This window comes from Pangasianodon hypophthalmus, chromosome 9 (assembly GCF_027358585.1).
Source record: "Pangasianodon hypophthalmus isolate fPanHyp1 chromosome 9, fPanHyp1.pri, whole genome shotgun sequence".
In the NCBI taxonomy this organism is placed as follows: domain Eukaryota; kingdom Metazoa; phylum Chordata; class Actinopteri; order Siluriformes; family Pangasiidae; genus Pangasianodon; species Pangasianodon hypophthalmus.
In genome coordinates this window covers 7081596-7091381 of record NC_069718.1, presented here as the reverse complement: position 1 = coordinate 7091381, position 9786 = coordinate 7081596, and the positions used below count along the sequence as shown (strand labels likewise).

Here is a 9786-nt window from a genome sequence, read left to right as displayed (position 1 = left end):
TGAAACCAGCTGAAGCGTTTCTGAGGTTTTTTCACACTCTGAGTGGGAGAACAGTTTCCACAGAGCCGGCCAACAAGTTCAGACATTTAAATAACCTCATAACGGTTTGTCTTTTAACCTGCTGCTTATTATTAATGTTTTTATTATACTGAGCAGTGTGATGATTTATGTCCTCCTTCATGTCACATCCTCAGTTCATCATGATCATACTTTTTAATTATACTGTAATAATAATAATAATAATAATAATAGATCATTTCTATTTTATTTATTTAGCACTCTTCTTGCTCTCAAGCTTGCTATATGATTCACGAGTCAGCATTTCCTCTGGGGAGCCGTAATACTGTAATAGATCCCTTTTTAGGAAGCTAAGAATGCTTAGCTAGCCAAAAAACCCTTAAAGAACTTAAAGAAGCTCTGTTTTCCTAATATTGTATGATTTCAGATCTACAGTGATTACAATTCAGGGATTCCACTCGGAGCTGTGCATCTCTATTGACTTGTTCCCATGGCAACATACTCATCGTTGCCATGTTATATTATCAAACACTGAGGTGCAGCACCATGTTACATATGACACACTGGGCTGCCGTGATGGGCCGTCAGCATGTAAACGATGAAGACATGCCCTTGGTAATTTCTTGGTAATTTCTACAGAAATCGTTTATCCTGATAAATTTCGCAGATGTCCGCAGTAACAATTACTTTACAGACATATGTCCTAAAAACTAATCCCATCCGAATAGGGCTTAATATTTATGGCACGAGTCCCCAGTGCTAGTGCTTTGTAAGTTTTCTGGGAAAATCTTCAGGACAAAAAAATTCAATTGTCGCTGAGGTATAAGAGGAATAAAACACTTTGGGACATGCTGTTATGTTAAACAACTTCTGCTTCATCACACCACTACTTCACTGATTATCCTAAATGTCCTGAAGTGTTTCATTTTGTATATATTGTGTGCGGAATATCACAGTATATAATATAACTGCACTAATTATCATCCCTGTCTCACCAGGCTCTGGCTCCACATCGGGCATTTCTGCTGTCAGCTCGAGTTCCTGCTAGGGTGAGTCTGTGTGTGTGTGTGTGTGTGTGTATGTATGTATGTAGTTCTACTATCATACTGATGATCTACCGATGATCAAATCAGGCTCTCGTAACCTAAGGCGACAGCATTTAATCTATGAGGTGAGGGAAAGAAGGCTGGGAGTGTGTGTGTGTGTGTGTGTGTGTGTGTGTGCATAGTTCTACTATCATCTACTGATGATCAAATCAGGCTGCTGTAACCTAAGACAACAGCATTTAATCTATGAGGTGAGGGAAAGAAGGGTGGGAATGTGTGTGTGTATGTGTGTGTATGTAGTTCTACTATCATACTGATGATCTACTGATGATCAAATCAGGCTCTTCTGTGTGTGTGTGTGTGTGTGTGTGTGTGTGTGTGGGGTTGTGTGTGTGTGTGTGAGAGAGAGAGAGAGCGAGAGAAAGAGAGAGAGAGAGAGAATTCCTAGACATGCTTTATCCTGTTTACCACAAGATTTTCTTGTATTTCTCTCCCAGCCTGTGACAAACACTCACATTTTTCCCTCTTCTCTTTTTTCAGCTGTTTTTAAATTGTGTGTGTGTGTCTGTGTCTGTGTCTGTGTTTGGGTTGGGTGGGTGGTTGGTCTGTATGTTAGTCATACGTGAGCTCTATATTAGTACATTTCTCACTAATAATGAAAGCACAGCTGATGTTAAAAGCTGAAACAGTCAGTACGGAAAGAGCTACTAGTCTAAGTGTGTTTGTGTGTGTGTACATGTGTGTGTGTGTGTGTGTAATTGGCTTAGAGAATTTTCCCATGAACCTGCAGCAGGAAGAGAACCAATGCCAGGTTTAAACAGCTGGATAAACCGACACACACACACACACACACACACACACACACACACACATCTTACTATGCCTGTGAGGACCTTCCTTTCCTTGTGGAGACATTTGGTCCCAATCAAGATGTAAAAACATGCCCATACACACACACACACACACATTGTTGATGCTTAAATTTAGTGTGTTAACTGCATTATACACCACACTACAGAACATGTGATTCAACCATACAGACGGGTGACAAGTTAAAGAAAAAAACCAACACAAATTGTGTTAGTATGCTAGTATGTTAGTAAGCGTTGTTGACAATCCTCTTCAAGTTTGGCAGCTACTTGTCTGGTCAGGATGCACCAGGAAGTCCTAGAGGTCTACCTATTTAATATGCATTTGTCGATTGTCTTCATATCTATTTTTTGGGTGACTGTGTTCTCGCCTGGGAATTCTGGACTCATTCATGTAAGTTGCATGGCTAGTCCTCCATGGAGGATCCTTGCTTTGATGCTCTCAGAGCTGGTTCTGGCAAGGACTTCCTGGTTGGTGATTCGGTCCTGCCAGCAGATCTGCATGATTGAGAATGGAGGTGGAACTGTTCCAGTTGCTTGAAATGCCTGAGGTGTGGAGTCCAGGTTTCACAGCCATATGGGAGTGAGGGGAGGACTGGAGCATTATAAACCTTCGGGCTTCTCTGGAGTGGAATGTTCTTGTGCTACAGGACTTTGGCCCAGAGATATTCATGTGCCTGGCTGGCTTTCTGGATCTTTGCTGAGATCTGTTTGTCAAGGGATCAATCACTGGCCAGGTATTTAAAGCTTTCCACATTATTCAGGAGGGTGCCTTCAGTGGTGATGAAGGGCTGTGCAGGGCTTTGTCTTTCGTGCAGGCTGGAGGAGGACTTCTGTCTTTCCAAGACTGATTGTCCACCCAAATTGTTCATATTCCTTGGAGACCTTGTTGACAATAGTCTGTAGGTGGCCCTCCCAGTGGGCCATGAGGGCAGAGTCACCAGCAAACAGTCCTTCAGTAATGAGCCTCCACAGCATCTTGGTTTCGACTGTGAAACCTGTCCAGATGGTATCTTATGTAGATACCAAGGTCTAGGTCCTTGACAGCATGCAGGAGCACTTGTTTGGAGAACAGGGATGTATCCTTGCTTTATACTGTTGGAGATGCTGAATTTCTCAGATGGCTCTTCCTCAGAGAAGACCTCACCTGTCATGCCATCATGAAACAGCCATACGAGGATGCTAAACTTGGGTGGGCATCCTAGCTTTCTGAGGATAATTCAAAGTTCTCACAATGATTCACAGGAATGCTTTGCTCTTTTTAACAAGCAGGTCCACAATTGTTCTTGTCAAACTAGTCTTGATTGGTCCATTTCTTGGGGGCAAGCACTGACTGCTATGTCTGTCCATATCCCTATAGCTCAGTGGCAGAGAATTTATTGTTATGGCTAGTCAGGACCATGTGATGGTATCGGGTCTGCTGAATTTGGCAAGGTAAAAGGTTGTATGGAGGGGCTTGGGATGTTTTGCAGTGGTGTTGAGCAATATGCAACTTCAAAGTGGTGCGGACAATCCTGTGGTCCCTCCAGCACTCTGCTTCTCTCATGGCCCTGGTAATGAGGATGTCATGGTGGCAGATGATGACATAGTCGTTTATGTGCCACTGTCTAGATCTGGGGTACATCCAGTTCGTTTTGTACTTGTTCACCATCCTGAGCAAAGTGTTTGTGATGGTGAGCTAATGCGCAGCACATTTTCTGAGCAGTGGTAAGCCATTGCTATTCATCTTGCCAATGCCATGTTTGCCTAGCTCACTCTCCTCTCTGGGGTAGCTACAGGGGTGGTGAAGTCAGTAAGATTAACTTTTCATCAGCAAGGAGAACTGTACAGCTTAGAACTGTTCAATGGTCTCTTCCAGGCTGTTCATCATGGGTGCGTATTCTCTAATGGTTGTTACTTGGGGGCAAGAGGAAGAGTTTCATTACCCTTTCAATAGGCAAGTCTGTAAATTTGTATCATTAGACTGTTCTTAATGGCAAAACCGTCTCTATGTATGTATCCTGTCTTCATTCTGCCCTTTAGCTTTCCAGGAGAAGGTGTACCCACTCATGGGTTCAATAATAGATCCTTCGTGTGTGAGCCTTGTGAAAAATTGTTGAGTTCAGTTTTTTAAATGCATTTCTATTTTCCAGATGTGTTTTATAAGAGTCATAAATTGTCAGAAAAAAAATTTACTCTCTTGATATCAGGTATCACAAAAACATCTTCACCAGTTACTAATTCTAATCTAATACTCTGCCTTGGTTTTTTTTTTTCCAGATAGAACAAAGCTTCAATTTCTTTGACATCCAAGCAGTGGGCAGCAGCAAGACAGGCCAGGTGTGTTTCTCTTCATCTGTTTCAACTTCAGGCTGTGTGATCTCCAGCCCACACTCGTACATAACCTAACACACAGCTGCTGTGCAAGAAGGACACAGGCCAGCTGAGATCAAAAACACACAGCAGATCTGGTATTCAAGTCACTTTCAGTGTGGAAAATGTGTCAGAAAATGGAAAATGAGGAATTGAATTATTTTATGCTATCAGGTGTCAGATGTGTGTGAGTAACTCGTCCAGTAACGACAAATATATAAGTGCTTTGAATCCTCTATCATTTGGTTCCAGTTGTAGTTCCAGTTATAGACAAGTTTTATTCAACTGTTCAGCTTATTACTGTTAAAGCCATCAGACCTAGTGCTGGGCAATATGACAAAACATGATATCATGACACTTGAAGACATTTCTCTGATACAAGCAATACAGTGCTGCATAAACAAACATTTGAAAACATTGATAGGTTTATATTTAATTCTATTAAATATAATTAATAGGTAGATATTTAATGTGTACTGAATTGGAGAAAAGTTTGTTTCTAACTTATATAAATCTAATAACTATAATAATAAAAATACAACTTTTATTAAAAAGGTGTAAAAATGACAATTAAAAAATAAATTGTCATTGATTTTAAAGAATGTGTGTAAATCAGCTGCTGTCAATCAGAGCTTGGAACTGCTTTTTAAAAATGTTAGAAAAAGATACCACGATACCCCTGATATCTCAGTAAACGTGTATCATGCTACAATTTATAACAATATCCATACTATATTGTCTGCCCTAATTCATCCACAAAAAAATAACGACATCCGGCACTTTGACAATAACTGTTGAAAAGGCCCCATTCACATCTGGCATAAATATGCGTCCTGGGTGATCGGATCACAAGCGGACAGAGACACGTAGCCGTTCACAGCTAGCATTATGAATGCGTCTCCAGTGAGCACTTGTGATCAGATCTCATAGGTAATTTCCACTGGAGAATGGCTGTCACACACAATTATTACGTCTGTCTTCCTCTGCATTTATTTTCAGGCAGAAGTGTCCTGTGATTTATTATCTCAAGTACCTGTTCGGTGATGAATTATGGAGCTATGAAAAGCAGCTGCTTTTGTCTCTGCTGTTATAGCTTTGTCTTTATCCATTAGCCTACAGCAGAGAGCTTTACCATTCAACACAATTTCCACACAGTCGCGTAATGATTATTACAGTTTTTATACATATATATATGTTAATAGCATGTTAATGCCAGGTGTGAACAGGGCAAAGAGTCAGTCCTTGGGCAAGCAGACAGATAGACGGGGACAGAGACAGACAAGCAGACCTAAACTTAATCCCTAACCTTAACCTCAGTAACTTAAAATACATGTGTTGCCTCTTTTAATTTTGTAAATAAAAGCTGCAGTTTCTGTTTTGAAAAAAAAGTAGCGTTATGGGAACCAGACAACCCCCGACCGCAAAGCTCTTCAGAGACTGGTGAGAACATCAGAGCTCATCACTGGAAACAAACTCCCGGCCTTACGGGACATTTACCAAACATGCTGTTTGAGGAAGGCCCGCAATATCACTGCACTCACCCTGCTCATTATTCGAGACACCGCCGTCTGGCAGACGCTTCCGTCACATCCGGTCACAGACTGCAGAACAGTTTTTATCTCCAAGCCATCAGACTACTTAACAGCCAGTAGTCCTTCATCTAGCACTGCCACACTTTATTTATTACTGACACTTCCGGACACTTAGATATTTACTATTCAGATTTACTATGTACTATTTATTGTACTTGTATTTACTGTTCTGCCTTATTTAATAGCACATGTCACTTTTACTCTGCCTTTGTACACCACTGTCTCATTTACCATCACGTTCAACATCAGCCCAACCTTAATGTCCGAATACGTGTTTGTGCATGTCTAATAAGTGTTTTTACTGTCGACGTCTAAATCTGAGCCTCGTCACAAGCATTTCAATGCCCCGTGTATCCAGTGTAACTGTGCAAATGACAAATAAATGACTCTTGACTCTCTTGAAGAACGTACCCACAAGGTTAAAACTGGCATTTTGCCAGGTTTGTATGCACATTTGGTCCCTAATAGGAGATAAAAACTACTTCACACACGCGCGCGCACACACACACACACACACACACACACACACACACACACACGCATATGTAAGAGTAAACCTACAACCAGCTACAGCTGTGTGTTGGAAGAAAACAGGCTGTGCATGTTGATGTTTGTGTGTGTGTGTGTGTGTGTGTGTGTAGTTGGTGGTGGACTATGATAAAGGACAGCTGTGTGTGAAGCTCAGCTCTAATGAGGAGGTTGATGAAGTCATCGCTCAGATAGGAGTCAGCATACAGGAGCACTGCCCCGGACTCAACCCACTGTACGTACACCTGTCTGTCTGCCTTCCTGTCTGTCTCTGTCTCTCTCTCTCTCTCTCTCTCTCTCTCTCTCTCTGTCTGTCTGTCTGCCTTCCTGTCTGTCTCTGTCTCTCTCTCTCTCTGTCTGTCTGTCTGTCTGTCCGCTTCTCTATCTGCCTACCTGTTTGTCTGCCTGTATATCTCTATCTGTCTGTCTCTGTCTGTCTGTCTGTCTGTCTCTCTCTCTCTCCTTCTCTCTCCCTTTCCCTGTCTCCCTGTCTGTGTTAACTTGTGTGTGTGTGTGTGTGTGTGTGTTAGGAGGGTGATGAAGAAGTTATCTCTGAAGCCCACTGAGAGGACAACCAGTCTACAGGCACTCTGGGAAAATAATCCTCCCACTGATACTGGACCCTGTGGTACACACACACACACACACACACAAACACACACACACACACACACACAAGGTTCAAGGTTCTTTATTTGTCACATTCATTACATACATGCGATGTATTAATGTGTTTTTCCTTAGTGCCTTGTCCCACAGTGCAACAGTGATACATAATAAACAGAATCTAATAAAAGCTGAATATAATAAAAGCAGAATATAATGAATAAAATAGAAAAATAAACATAGAATAGAATCTATTAGGCAAAATATAGATGTTATATGTAAAAATATGTTTAGCAGCTGGATGCACACACACACACACATTCTAGTCTGATCTCTCTCTCTCTCTCTCTCTCTCAGGTGCTTTCTCTCGTATGTACTGGTGTGTGTGTGATCAGATGGGGCTGCCTTACAGAGCGGAGGTGCAGTGGGTATGTACATCTTTCTTTCTCTCTCTCTCTCTCTCTCTCTCTCTCTCTCCCCCTCCTTTTACGGGTTTCATCCCTGGTTCTTGTTCTCCAGGACGTGGACACTATCTACCTCACCCAAGACACAACAGAGCTCAACCTACAGGACTTTATCCACCTGGAGACCAGGTATCAGGAACGTGTGTGTGTGTGTGTGTGGTGGTCTGAAGTATGCCTATGCAGTATAAAAGCAGTATTCAGAATCTCAGTTGATGAAGATGATGATAATGAACATGGTAATGATAGTGTAGAAGATGGTTATAATGACGATGATGATGTTGTTGTCTGTTGTATGTTGTTGTCTGTTGTATGTTGTTGTAGGTTGTGTGTTTTTATAATGTGTTTTGTTCGTTGTCATCCTCAGGGACCTGGTGGCCATCGTGGCAGTGCTGGAGTACAACCAGTGGTTCACTAAACTCTCACTCAAGGATTATAAACTGGTGCGTCTGATCTCACTGTGCTCTCACTGTCTACCTTGTGGAAACTGTGTTACTTCTTTCTACTAATATGTACTTTTGTGTGTGTGTGTGTGTGTGTGTTTAGCCTACAGATTTATGTGATCAGATCTTGAAAGTTGTGGCTCGTTCAAGCAGATTAGAGGAGCTGGCTCTGGAAAACACAGGACTCAAAGCGTAAGCAAAAATACACACACACACATGCACACGTCCACATTTAGATATGTACATTCAGATCAGTTTATGTGTGTACACTTGTACACTTCACAAAGATATGATGTAAAATATCTTTTAATATAGTCACATTTATCTAATATTTCTAAATAAAATCTAAATTAAAATAAAATTTAAAATAAATAAATATGATTACTTATTTTCAGCTGTGTCCCGTTGGTGGATAATTTTGCATTTTTCAAGCATTTTTTTCTTTTTCTACATTTTAAAATCAGAAAAAATGTCTAACAAGCTTAATAACTGTATATTTGTTTTATCATAAATTATAAATAAGAAATATCCAGTAAGTTTGTCTTATTCAAGATATATATTCAGTATGTGCACTCCAGATATACAGTGTTTATTTGTTTGTTTATTTATTTATTTATTTATTTATAGTGATTTTGCACAGAAGTTGGCCAGCGCTCTGAGCCAGAACCCGCACTCGGCTCTACACACACTCAACCTGGCCAACAACTCAGTGGAGGACAAAGGTGTCTCACTCGCAACATATACTTTTATACATTTATTTATATATATATATATATATTTTTATATACACACACATGCGTTATAAATACATTACTCGAAAAAAATCATCATTAAGATTAGGACTGTAAATATTCTGGTTAGAAGTAAATTATCCAGGTTTACTGAGGTGATGCTGCTGCTGCTGAAGACAATGGTGATGAGGATGACGATGATGACAATGATGGTAATGACTATGATGAGGGTGACTATGATGGTGAAGACTAGGGCAGAGGTATTCAAACTGTGAGGCATGCCCTAGTGGGCTGCGATTGAATTGCAGCGAAAATGCCAAAAAAGAAAATTGAAATATAGTAAATTTATAAAGTGTTTCAGACACTTAATAAAAACAGCAGATGAGCCAATCAACATGTGAATCCAGAATGATTGATGGTTGTACAGGTATTTTGAACTCTTTGCTTGAAATATACCCTGATACAACGCTCTAGCTTTCTGTCACAGTAAGTGGAGATTTTTTTTGGAGAGTTCATTGTGAATGTGAAATAAAATCTGTCACTGTGTGTCTGACTTAACTATCATTAAATAAGTTTATAATATCAGTTGACTATATTTGTTAGGGATTAGAGGGGGCGCGCGAGTTCTCAGAACCCTGGGGCTCAGAAAGTGGGGGTCATACCTATACCTAAACATTTGAATACCTCTGGACTGGGATAATGACAATGATGACAATAATGATGACGACGATGATGATGATGATGACAACAATGACGACAACGAAGGTGATGACAGTAATGACTACAACGCCGATAACGATGATGATGATGATGATGACGACAGTGACGACAACGATGACAATGACTGTGATGACAATAATGATGACGACGATGATGACGAAGACATCAACGAAGACAGTGACTGTGATGACAGTAATGATGACAACGCCGATAACGGTGATGATGATGATGACGACAGTGACGACAACGATGACAATGACTGTGATGACAGTAATGATGACAACGATGTTGATGATCATGATGTCAGCGATGACAATGATGGTGACTACAATGACAATGCTAAAAATGATGTCACTGACAATGATAAAGATTATTATTATTATTATTATTGTTATGATTATTGTTATTGATTATTATTAC

General features: G+C 40.5%; 1 protein-coding gene across 1 annotated transcript in view; it reads left to right on the top strand.

Annotated features, from left to right (window-relative positions):
- The window catches only part of LOC113547105 (F-actin-uncapping protein LRRC16A), a 43557-nt gene that overhangs the window by 10955 nt on the left and 22816 nt on the right, over positions 1-9786 (top strand). The window contains exons 3-11 of the mRNA XM_034307346.2: positions 1017-1067; positions 4193-4252; positions 6519-6640; positions 6936-7033; positions 7369-7439; positions 7531-7604; positions 7840-7915; positions 8019-8107; positions 8543-8637. Coding sequence (XP_034163237.2) covers positions 1017-1067; positions 4193-4252; positions 6519-6640; positions 6936-7033; positions 7369-7439; positions 7531-7604; positions 7840-7915; positions 8019-8107; positions 8543-8637 — 736 coding nt within the window. The remainder of the gene's footprint in view (positions 1-1016; positions 1068-4192; positions 4253-6518; positions 6641-6935; positions 7034-7368; positions 7440-7530; positions 7605-7839; positions 7916-8018; positions 8108-8542; positions 8638-9786) is intronic.